General features: G+C 28.1%; 1 protein-coding gene across 12 annotated transcripts; it reads left to right on the top strand.

Moving 5' to 3' along the window:
• Positions 1-162: 162 nt before the first annotated feature.
• On the top strand, positions 163-13,039 carry LOC145968862 (uncharacterized). 12 transcript variants are annotated; one of them, XM_083094712.1, is made up of 20 exons: positions 163-680; positions 2,863-3,226; positions 5,184-5,302; positions 5,496-5,641; positions 5,736-6,683; positions 7,185-7,375; positions 7,466-7,505; positions 8,610-8,765; positions 9,147-9,273; positions 9,339-9,545; positions 9,666-9,824; positions 9,903-10,079; positions 10,241-10,392; positions 10,504-10,592; positions 10,771-11,103; positions 11,179-11,446; positions 11,525-11,601; positions 11,702-11,921; positions 12,050-12,468; positions 12,619-12,703. In XM_083094712.1, exons 2-20 carry the CDS (start codon positions 2,997-2,999, stop codon positions 12,674-12,676), a joined length of 4,116 nt encoding a protein of 1,371 aa, XP_082950838.1. In that variant the 5' UTR covers positions 163-680; positions 2,863-2,996; the 3' UTR covers positions 12,677-12,703. The 12 variants fall into 12 exon arrangements, with proteins under 12 accessions (XP_082950838.1, XP_082950835.1, XP_082950839.1 ...); XM_083094709.1 differs by lacking the exon at positions 12,619-12,703 and adding an exon at positions 12,771-13,039 and having other exon boundaries at positions 166-383; XM_083094713.1 differs by lacking the exon at positions 12,619-12,703 and adding an exon at positions 12,771-13,039 and having other exon boundaries at positions 166-680; positions 5,808-6,683.
• The last annotated feature ends 182 nt before the right edge of the window (positions 13,040-13,221 follow it).

Below are 13,221 nucleotides of genomic sequence, written 5' to 3'. Positions count from 1 at the left end.
TCTGACATAATTTATTTACCGCGTTATAGGAGCTTTATGACATTATAATTAGTATTAATAATATTTCAGTATTAACACTGTCTATACGCCTCGAGCGAGACGGCGCGAGATTGAACTTGGCGGTTGAGCGGCGTCCCGGAAGTTGGCGGCGTAGGACATTGCGCAGTGGCGCGCTCGCCTGCATCCACCTCGCTGGTTCGTCCGTCGATCGCAGTGGTCGCAGCGCGATTCGTACAAGTGGATACGTAATGGCGAAGTATAGTTGTTATTTACTCGCGCCGCACACAGCGAAGTGAGGGAGAAAAGCGAATCGAGGGGCTGTTCACGGCGCGTCGTATCAAGCTCGGTCTCGCGTATCGGCGAAACTGTATACGCGGACGATCGTGAGTATCGCTGTTGTATATGTTGATTCCTGGGATCGAGACGGTTATCCAAGCGCGTGCACGAAGAGAGATCGAGAGGGATCGTCCGCCCCCCGTACAACGCCGTACGTGTCTTGCAGGCGCGCGGAGGACTAGCCACGTGTTGTTCCGCGATCTCGAGCTGTCGCGTCCGACCGTTCGTGTTTCCGCGAGATAAGATCTACCGGCCTTCGGCGACTAATCCCCCGTAATCCACGCGACGAGGTTATGAGAGTTTCCCGCAACGGAAGATCCCGCGACTGATCCCCTGATTTGATCGTGAGTAACCGTGCCTATTTGACGTTTCTCCTTAGCATTCGTCTCGCGTCCTCGCTGGAGATTTCGATCGATCTTAGTGACGTCGCGAGGCAAGGGAAGAAGCGCGGCTCTCTTTGTCCGTTGCTTTTTAGGTTATGATCAGAACGGGAGCGGAGTAGCCGTTTCCCGTATGCCGTTCCCTTCGATCGGATTAAATTCGCGCGATCGTTAACCGTCGTTTTTCCAATGTATTAACTAATGCAACTAAGCATTTCGGGACGAGAGAGAATCTTGTGTCAACTCCCACGAGGATTAGAGTTGCAGCTCTATCGCACGTTACGATTCATCGCAAAGCTTCCTGTGACAAGTGTTTGCAGTTAATTATCTTATTCTGATTATATTTGCGACTAGCCTTTAGAATATAATATTAAGTATATTTTTTTAAATACATAATATAGTTTTTGACAGTGATGTGACAAAGAGAGATATTTTCTTACATTTTGCACAAGAAAGCATTAAAAAATATAAATAAATATATAATCTATTATTTATATTTTGTTAGAAATTTATTCAGTTCTAATATAACATAACATAAAAAGAGAGAAATATTGTCTTACATTTTGCAAGAAAGCATTTAAAAATATATATATATATATAATCTATTATTTATATATTTTGTTAGAAATTTATTCAGTTCCAATGTAACGTAACATAAAAAATTAATATCGATTTGTTATATGTATTTCAAGACTTATTTAATAAATTATTAAAATTGCATCAGAATATTTTAATTATTTTATAAATTTATTAAATCTTTTCTTTTTGTTTTAACATTGATTTAAATATGATTTTTATATTAATTTATATGCTATTTTATTAAAAACTTGATTTTGATTTTGGACATGAATCTTGTTAATTATAAACTTAATCAGAAAGACATAAGTATTATGTTTTTTTTCCATTTTTTTTTTCTTTTTGATTTCACTTGCCATGAGATACGTATAAATTTGTCCAAAATTTATTGGAACGTAACTCATGATATATAATTTAGGTAATATTTTTCATAACATATCATACGTATGTATTCCTTACACATCCTTTTATATATATATATATATGTAACATATACATATATATATAATGGTAAATATAATTGTGAAAAACTATCTTTTATAAAGTAAATTAGCAATATATAGATTATTTTGAAATTTCAATTAAAGAGTAGTCCTTGTAGTTGTTGCCTCATCAGGCATTTTGTATTATAAGTAATTATATTTTATATTATAAGTAGTTTGAGACAATATAGAAAGTTTTGTTATATACATTTATTTCTATTATAGTTATTGCTTTTTTCGCACAAAAAGTTTTTTTCACAATATATCATGTTTTATCATCTAATTATTTCATATGTATCTTCTTGCATGTTGTTATGAGTTGCAAAATGTTTGTTTGATGAACAAATCAACATATTGTATAACTTACAATTAGACTAAACATTAGACTAAAACATATGTGATCATATTTATAATTAATTTTTTTTTCAATAAGGGTTCTTTGAAGCACATGTTGTACAAAAATTGATAATTTGTTTATAATGGAACAAAATATTTAGATGAATATTAGAGTAATATAAATATATCGTTTATATTTTTTATTTTTTTTTACAATTAATAGAATTTATGCTTAAAATTTCTTGAGGGAAATTAATTTTTATAGGAGACTACTTTAAAAGTTGAACAATATCAAATGTGTGAAAATTTATATTTCCATTAGAGAGTTTATCTTTGATAGACATTGAAGATCTTTATGATTTATTTAAAACAAAAGCATGCTTTGTCGGTATTATATAATAAATTATAATTAATATACAATTTCTACTCATGATATTATATATGAAATATTTGTTTAATAAAATTAAATGCAAATTTCAGTTACAAAACTATAAAAACTATAATTATATAGATACAATTTTCTATATTTTTAATAAAGTTTGTGGTGTATTTAAAGTTTGCAACACTGTATAACTTTCTACACATTAGATTTTCATTTACATTTCTATTTTTAATTTCCATTATTTTCTTAATAATTTTGTTTTTATTATTTATTAATCTTTTGTAAATAAATACTAGAAATTATATTTTATTTAAAATTATACGGAATATAATCGCGAAAATCGAACATAATTCGTAATTATTTTCCGTAGGTTTTACCGCACAAATTCTAGCAGATATGATATTGATGGATTGGTCTATCTCACTGTATTAGCGACAATCCAATCTTGATCTTTATTAATTGAGAAAAGATCATATAATTGCCAGCGGTTAAGTGTTGAATAATATGGCACAATATTTTAATGTTGTGACGAATCCCAGCGGTACTTTTACATTTGAGCAAGTACCGAGACTCTGCGGGCAACGGGTTTTAGTTGTTGAAGACGTTAATAACAGCGGTAATGGTTCACAACAGCTTGTGACTTATACCGCTGCACCACAAAACAGGCAGGCAATATTCTCCCCGCAAACTATTAATTTAGGGAATCAAATAGCTGCAACACGATTGGAGCAAGGGTAACTCATATGGCATGCATTTTCAATTACTTTTGAATGTACTCGAATAATGAAATAACAGTTCTATTTCTCTAAGCTCTTGATATTTCACGAGAACTCGAGAATTTAATTAAACTTACCATTTTAAGAGAGTATAGTGCTTATTTCAGAGGAGATAAATTTGGGATATACGTTATCAGTTGTTAGAAATAAAAACTTGAATGAGATTTTAAAATTCTAAATATTTTAATTTGTAGGAATATGTATTATAATCTTATTATACAATGGGCCATACATTTTCATTGAAATGTTGTTTTGATTTCTAAAATGTATAATTTTATAAACATAGAATATACAATTAAGAATAATATTTTGTACAATTTGAATAATATATTATATATATTAATATTTTTTTTATTCAATATGAAAAAGCAACTTGTACATATCAGAATTAACACATATATTAGGCATAACACGGAAGAGACATTGATACAATAGATGCTTCTTAAAGTAGTCTTCTATTGCATTGTCTTCTATGTGTTTTATATGCATATATGTATTATATTTGCAAAATGTATATTTAAAAAAAATATAATACACTTATTAATATAATACAATATTATTATAAAATAATACACTATTATTTTATAATAATATTGCTATATTTATAGGATGATACAATATGTTGTAATAATATTTATTAAAAAATTATAGTTCTAAATATTTTTAAAACTTTTTATAAAAAAATTTAAAAAAAAGTTTGAGATTCTACACTTTTAACACTATTCGTCAATCGATTTTTTAATAAGATTCATAAATCTTTCCCTTCTTTTGTTCAAAAAAGAATAATTCAGAATTTATATAGAATTTCAAAATATCTTGTACGCGTGTGCCTCAAAGAAAATATTACCAAATTGTCATAAGAGCCTGTTTACTAATATTATTGATTATGGATGTATTGTGTGCCTGTATGTGTGTGTGCGAATATAAAGAATCTATATTAATCTTAACAAATAAAAAAAATACAGTTATTAAATTTAATAAAATATAATATATATATGAAAATTATATATATGAATGTGTATTTATAAATGATACTGAAATAATATATTGTGCACATTATTTCATGCAATTTATTTTTTCGTAATATGTGTGGCCTATGAGCAATTTTTATATATTAATATTTTTATACCGATAAATATTTTTAATTTTATAAATAAGTTAAGTTTAAGTTTTAAGTTTCTTTAATTTTATTATAATTTAAATCATAAATTGCTATTTTAATGATTAATTTGTGAACAATTCTTGTTTTATTAATTTTATACTATAGAATCTCATTATATTATATAAAAGCTATATGTTTAAAAAAAGTGATGAGTACTGGCAATGTTAGAGTAATGATAATTTAAATTATATAAAATTATATAAATAATAATAATTTAAATTATATTAAATTATATAAAAAATGATAGAACAATATCTAATCTTTTTTTAAACTGAAAAGAATATTTGTTTATCAAATATAATTTGTGTGTATATTAATTTTTATCAAATACTTATATAAATAATATAAAAATGCAATATAATAAAAAATGGTCTTTCATGCAAAAAGTAAAAAGTTTCTAAAAACTTTTAACTCTCATTCACTCTCCTCTTCATTATCTTCATCTAATTAATATAAATAGTATCCATATAAAAACTAACTTTTTTTTAAATGTAACAATATTCAATTATATACTATTTTATTAATGAACATTTCTTATATTAATATATTTTTTAATACACATATTTAATATAATTAACATACTAATATCTTGCATGTTTTAGTTAGAATAAGATTGTAATACTTATGAAACAATATTATATATATGTATGTATGTATGTATGTATGTATGTATGTATACATACATATATATATATATATATATATATATATATATATATATATATATATATAAAGTTTATTATCTTTTTTCAGACAAAATGTTTTTATAATCAAAACAAATGACATAGCTACAACACAGGCCATATTAAAATCTAATACGGTGAATGCACATGTTGTTAATGAAAATATAGTAAGCATTGCAGATAATACAGGTAAATATCAGCAAGTTTTTATTTTATAATGTGTTTTATAAAATGTTAAGTCTGCAAAGCTGCTTTATTATATATTAGTATCTTATATATAAGTAACATTAGTTATTTATCTTGTATAAGTAACATTAGTTACTTATACAACAATTTCTCAACATCTGCATACAATATTGTGAATATAAATCTTGTTTTCCAGGTACTAAAACGGAATGTAATAATGAAGGGCAACAAGTACAGTGGATAAAAATGCAAAATGCTACAACGACAAAACAAACGTTGCAAGAAAAAAATTCAACTGCCGTTATAACTAAAAATAACGTACAAAATAACATTGCATCACCAGTAAGTTTATGTATTGGAGTAATTTTTAGACAAAACTTTCTTTATAATTTCAACTCTTTCATATTTACTATCTAACAACTACTTTCACATTTAGCCACCTCTTTATGTAAATTCTGGGCAAACAGAAAAAAAACTAGCCAAATCTTATCATAATAAAAATCAACAGTTGTCCAATAACGTACAGGCAGGTGCGACATCTCAAACTCCAGATGGGGCAAATGCAAGAATTACATCAGAAAATAGAATTCAAAATTCTACTGTGGTAGGAAATTCCAAATTTGCGATGCCCATTTCCAACAAAGCTGTCAATTCACTGGGACAGACTGTAACTGTAAGACCAATTCGTGCTTCTATTCGTGCTTCTGATCTGAATACGTTACGGCCCGTAGCTATAGTTCCTCCCGAAATCTCTAAAACACCAACAAGGATACAACCTCCTGATATGGAGCATTTGAATGAACAAATCAAGCAAGCCAAGAAGCAAATGCAATTACAAAGACAGCCTGTCGAGAAATTAAGGTTTCAACAAAATAACGCACAACGACAACATTCTAATATTGCGCAGCATCCAGTTCAAAATTCGTCGAATAATCCCGCGCGTCGCTTGACCCTTGCCTCGTCTGCAAATTCTGTGCAACAAAGGACGCAGCAAATTTCGATCCCTTCGCAAAAGCAACAAATGCAACAAAAATCATCCATGGTAACGTCGCCTCCCTCTTCAGCTGAACATAATATGCACGTTAGTAGTACTAGTATGGAAGTCGATCCTCTGGAATGCGTGCAGGAGAAGATACATGTGATACAACAGGTTTCTTCGCCACAATCGGAACACGAAAATAATTCAAATGAGAGCGTTGCTTATCTTCAAAAAATTATTAATGATCCATCAACTGCCATAGTTCAACATCAAATTAAAGGAAATGAAGCAAAAATGTTAGTAATATTAGCTAGTGGAGAACAGAGATTAATCACGTTTGAGATACCAAACGAGGACTGCACTGTACACGACCTATTGGATCAGGTACGTGCAGTCTTGGGTCAGGTATGTCTATATGTGTTGAAGATATGTACATTTGAAAAACAGTACAGAATGATTAGTAAATTGCTATGCAATTGGAAAGAAAAAAACAGAGAGATTTTATATAATGTTAAAATAATAAATATAATATCATGTTTTTTTATTTGTTTAAATTTTTTTTATTTCTTTTTTTACAATTGCATGCTATTTTTTTGTATGTAGTTATGTTTTGTATGTAGTTATCGTATATATGAATTTTGAAATTTTTAATGTTCAAAATTTCACTGATTAAATATTTTTTACAATGTGTGCAGCCAAAAGCACAATTGCTCACTGAATGGCTAAATAAACAAACAAATGTGTGATTGATAAATTAAAAGATAAAAATTACATTTAATTGTATGGGTGCTTCTAGATGCACCCATTTGCATGTTATTATGGTATACATGTATATGAATTTTGAATTTATCAATATATGATTAAGCAATAATGAATGATTATTTATTATATAAAATATTTTTTTAGATAAACATTTCCTTCTCTGGTAAACCAACAGTTTCCTTGGTAGATGATCCCACATTGGGTATAAATTATATAGTGGAAGAATGTGTCGGAACACTTATATCTTTTGATGGCAATGATCATAGTGATTGTAATTCTGTTCAAGAAGTTGTAAGCTCTACTACAACCACCGAAAATTTATCACAAAATGCCAAGTATGATATCCTAATTGCTTCACATATTGATAATTTTATGTTTAATTATTAAAATTTTATATTTAATTACTAAAACAATAACGTTTTTAGTGCATCAGATGAAAACAGTAATGCATCTTTATCAACTGAGGTAAGATCGCCAATTTATTAAAAAATATAGAAGAAAAAAGGAAAAGATATTGGCATAAAAATTATATTATCTTTTTAATTCTATTTTTACATATTGTAAATATATTTAGAAAAACAGAATTTTGTAACAAACTAAAAATGAAATAGATATATATTTAGAAGTTGAAGAGAAAGAAAGAAAAAGCAAAAAAATGTAAAAAATTCATCTAAATTCATACAAAGAATAAACCTATCATATGAATTTTATTTTTGGGAAATACATTGAAATATATAAGTTTTTTTTACTGTGATCACTTTTGTTCGATAATATACATTTAGTAAAATATATCGAAAATTTTCTTTTTATTCGTAAATTAATAAATAGCTAAATCTTGATCAAATGTAGTAAAACTCATTTTGGCATAAAACTTTTATGATAATTGAGCAAGATTAATAGCTATTTATTAATTCACGAATTAAAAAGTAAATCTTCGATATATTTTACTAATCTATATTATCGAATACGAGTGGGTACATTCAAAACAAATTTATTTCGATATATTTTACAAGAATAAAATTCGTAGAGAGGATTTCTCGCTTGTGACGTCATAATTCAATATGGCTGCAGTGAGGACACAGCCTTATATATTGAATGATGAAAGTATTTGATGAATTTTGTATCAATCTGAATTTAATATTAATATATACAAAACAATATATTTTGTTATTTATTTATATTTATAATATTTTTATATACTATGCCAATTCCTTTACTTTAATATTATAATAATAATGGATAATGATATATATTGCGTATTTAGTTGATGTATTTGTATAAATGATATATAAAATTATATATATACATATATATATATATATATATATATATATATATATATATATATATATAATTATAATATACTACATTTAAAAAAGTAAAATGCAAAATACAACGGGGAATAAATAGTATATATGATAATGAAACTAATAATAATCACAATGCAAGTGTGATAATATCACATTGCTGCAATTGATAAGGATTTTGTAATAACTTAAGGGAGTACACCTAGTACATTATTCAAAACAAAGTATGCTACAAGTACGAAGTATACCGTGTTATTACTAGGAGCCTATTTTCGTCAATGGAATGCTTGCTCTCTGTCCACATTGCGGCTACAGTTCACTCCACTTCAACCGATGTGAACGATGTAATACAAAATTAAATGAGGAAGTCAAGTCGATACCTATAGCAAAAAGGAAGGAGACTGGGCTGCCTGTCGATGTAAGGATAATGACTGCGGTGCCAGAAGACCGATATTATATTTATTAATGCAATGCTCATCTGTTATAATGATTCAAATGTGTGACTGATCAACGACTAACAAATTTAGATTACTTAAGATTTGTGTATTAATATAGCATTTCTTAATGTAACAAATTGTAAATGCTCTTATTTCAGCACATAGTCATTAAGAAGTGTTTCATGAGACTTAGAGAGAAGAGTTAGTTTACAATTATTTCGTATTATTGCCATATTACAGGTCATACTGACAGCAGTTTACAACGATCATCTTAATATTATTGTACATTTCTATTCGTAATTTTTATTTCATCAATATTTTTCAGTTATTTAGTTATATATTATAATTATATTTCTTTACAGATATTCTATAAAAAAAATAATGAAAGAAATGCCATAAAAATAGAGAAAATGGAGCAAGATGGTCCTATATCCAAGCGACTCAAAGGAAAGGGTAGAGCTAAACCAAAGCCTATTCATAAAGAGCCAGGTACAAGAATGTATTTGATGCACAAAATATAATATAGCGCTAATGTTTATTTTATTAATTTTTAGAATGTTTGACAATATCGTCTGACGAAGAAGAGGAAAGTAGAAGTAAAAAAATTGAAAGCATTAATAACAATGCACCATTAAGCAACACAAGTAACGCTTTTAACGAAGATATGGACACCATTCTAGAAAAAGAACCAGTAATTACAAACACTTCTATTTTTAGTTCATATAATGATTATATGGTGCATAAGGAAGTAAGCAGTAAAGGTAATATTTCATAATATAATTTATATTTTACAAAATATAAATAATTGAACAATTAAAATATTAGTTAATTCCATAAAGTGATATAAGTGGATATAATGACAAAGTAATATAAAATTTCAGGGATATGTGATAATCAGAGCTTTTCAGATAATGAACAATTACCACAGCTTGCTATAGAATGTCGAACGGTCAGAATAGGTTCTTATAAATATATTCCTCGGGAAAACGTAGTGATTTCCCATAGTGGTGTAAGATTTAGTGTACCTTTATTAGAAGATGGTAAGTTCATTTTACTCATTACAAAAAGACATTTTAAAAATATTTATTAGCATTTTAAAATATTCCGATATTTTACAGCTACAAGTTTTGTTACTCTGGATGTGAAATATAAAGATATAGTCAAACTATTGATTCATTTTGGAAAGGCAATGCCGGTATTATTCTTTTATACATCTCCAAGTGCAGCCGCCATGATACGCGAGTTGTTAGGAATGCAAGATCCAAAAGGACCATATTATGATCCTGCTGGAAAAGGTATTTACGCAATTAATATTATTTATTTATTCAAATAATTATTCTTAGCAATATATACATTTTTTTAATCTTTATAATTTTCGACACAACATATATATACAAAAAGTATAAGATTTTTAATGAGTAAATTAATATATTTTTTTTATTTTATTATTTTTTAGATCATACACATAGACGTATTACATTATTGTCAGACAAATTACCAGACGATTCGAAGTCCAAATTAACGACTTTATTTTCACGTGGAAATAAAATAGAAGATTTGAATCCTAAAGAAGCAAATGATATACTTTTACGAGCTTCGCCCAGAGATGTATGTATTCCTAAACTAAATTCGTTATATATATATATATATATATATATATATATATATATATATATATATATATATATATAATCTCTATAATATATTTAATCTCTACAGAATGGTCAACAGTCGGTTAATACTACTACACGAAAACAGAGTCAAAGCTCAGTACCAAATACTGTCAGTGTCAGTGATAGCATACAAACGTAAGACTTTTATTTAATAATTAACTTTGTCTTTTAATTATTTAATATTTTTTATGTGCATGCAAATATATATACACACACATGATAAAGTATAATTTATAATTTTATCTGTTTCATCTTTAGTATTTTTTACTTTCTGTATAGTTAAATTTTTAAATACAGAAGTTTCTGTTTACAGAATAACTGTATATCCACCACCTCCTGCAAAAGGGGGAATAGCCATCAATACTGAAGATTATTTATGCCTTGCGGAAGATCAGTTTTTGAACGACGTGATTATAGATTTTTATTTAAAGTACCTAACTTTAGAGATATTATCAGAATCTGATCAACATAGGACTCATGTGTTCAGTTCATACTTTTATAAACGTTTGACCAGTCCACATGCTCAAGCTGCCGAAAGCATTGTGCCAATAACGCCTGCCGCCAAACGACACGCAAGAGTACAGAAGTGGACAAAAAATGTCAACATATTTGAGAAAGATTTTATTATAATTCCTATCAACGAACAGTAAGTATTCTTAGATTTTTAACATGAGTAATATATGCTATATTTTTTTATATGACAATATAATATTGTTTGTAGTGCACACTGGTTTTTGGCTATCATTTGTTTTCCTGGACTGGTTGGAAAAGTTTCCACATGTGCTATGAAAACAAACGAAGATGATGTTCATAAGACTGTGAAAAAAAGTAAAAGGCTGAAAGAATTGAAAGCAAAAGCTGTTACAATTGGTTCTACAACTATCACTCCTGTACCTACGACCATAACGATAGATCAGCCGGATGATGGATCTGAAAGGGATGAAGCTGAAGGCGATGATGAGGAGATGGAAATGGACAGCGACGAAGAGGCAAGATAAATTTTATTAATGATAATTATTCCTGTTCTAAAACAGTTGATCATAGTATAACATATTTTGCTTACACAGGACGAGATGGAACAACCAGAAGAAAATAAAATCCAAACTCAAGTTAAAATTGAACAACAAAAAGAAACTATAAAAATGTAGGTACACATGTTTACATATATATTATACACACACACACACACACACAGACAGGTGTAATTTATACAATTCATTATGAATTAAATATTTTATTTACAGTCCTTGCATATTGATATTTGATTCACTTGCTGGCGCCAGTAGAGCACGAGTAGTCGCTACATTAAGAGATTATTTAAGTTGCGAATATATCGCTAAACTTGGTGTAGAAAAGACATTCTCAAAAGATACCATTAAGGGAGCGTGCCCGAAAGTACCTCAGCAATCAAATTTTACAGATTGTGGATTATATGTATTACAGTATGTGGAAAGTTTTTTTAAGGTAAGAATATACAACTTCCATATATACATTGAAAACAAAAGTCTATTTTTTTCAATTATTTGCTATTATACACTTTTGATTACGTTTAAAGTATTAATATAATTATGAACTCTTGTCCCCCTTCTTAGGATCCAATTAAAGATTATACTTTGCCAATTAAAACTTTGAAATCGTGGTTTGAGGAAATTATTGTGACAAGAAAAAGAGAGGAATTATCAAATCTATTAATTAAATTGATGAACAATACCAAAGGGGATAAAACTATTAGTTTGCCTACTGTAAATTTCCCCACGCAAGACGGCAAATTGAAGCCGAAGAGCGAAACTCAGACAGACGTAAAAGCAGCAAAGTCGGAAGTGGAGAATAAGAAAAAGCCTACAAATTTAGATACAGAAACACGTATTGTCTCATTTATGGCAGAAAATACTGAATCATCTAATGAACTTGTTAGTAGTAGAACTTATCAGATCATTCCTTATTCTCTAAGTTCTAATTCGACCGAGAGTAATACAACGGAAATGAACTTGACTGAACAAAAAATTACGAGGTATAACACACAATATACCTTCTATAGTTTTGTAATTGATAAAAAATTATTTTCCGCACTATCAAAATATGACCATATACAACCATGAACCGTCTTCCTGATTCGACTTCGTTCCCATTCACCGCAATTTTCCATGGATAAATTCTCCAGATACACTTTCTTCCGAAACGTATTTCCATATCAATCAAAATGTGATACAACTATATAAAAAATTATGCAATTTTTTTATCAATATTTTCTCATATAATTAAAAATATATAACAATTATATTTTAATATATTAAATATTTTATTGATTTTTAGATCATCGAGTGAAACGATGTCCTATTTAAAAAATAAACGAATTCCTAGGCTAGTAAGAACGCAGAATCAAGATGATTCTCCTGTTACTAAAAAACTCAAAGGAGAGTCTTTTAATTCCTGTAAATAAATGTTTTTTTTTCTACAGTCATAAGCTTAATGTTAATCCACATTCATGAAATATACGAAATCATTTATTTCAACCTATATAATAAAATATGTAGTTAATTTCTTTATAACGAATAAAATTGCAGATTTGATTTTAGATTGTACATCTAATGTCTCTTTATGTAATTGATCTTTTTTACGTATGCTTTGTAATGGTTTATTTAATACCGGATTATTAGACATAAGTTTTTTTTTAATTAATAATAAAGAAAAAGGTATCAAATTTTGATGGAGTGTCATTCCGCAATATCTACATCATTGATACATTGCACTACCCAATTTTCTA

This window comes from Camponotus vicinus, unplaced genomic scaffold (assembly GCF_025532165.1).
Source record: "Camponotus vicinus isolate PSW18456_S1 unplaced genomic scaffold, iyCamVici1.0 SCAF_3, whole genome shotgun sequence".
Classification (NCBI taxonomy): Eukaryota; Metazoa; Arthropoda; class Insecta; order Hymenoptera; family Formicidae; genus Camponotus; species Camponotus vicinus.
Note: the sequence above shows the minus strand (reverse complement) of the source record. Positions and strands in the feature narration are given on the sequence as shown.

Bases quoted from the DNA above. Each gene is read 5' to 3' on its own strand.
- LOC145968862 (XM_083094709.1), top strand. From the start codon at position 2,997: ATGGCACAATATTTTAATGTTGTGACGAATCCCAGCGGTACTTTTACA. The intron at 8,766-9,146 runs GTAAGGATAATG...ATTTCTTTACAG, and splicing joins AGACTGGGCTGCCTGTCGAT to ATATTCTATAAAAAAAATAA. The intron at 10,393-10,503 runs GTATGTATTCCT...TAATCTCTACAG, and splicing joins TACGAGCTTCGCCCAGAGAT to AATGGTCAACAGTCGGTTAA.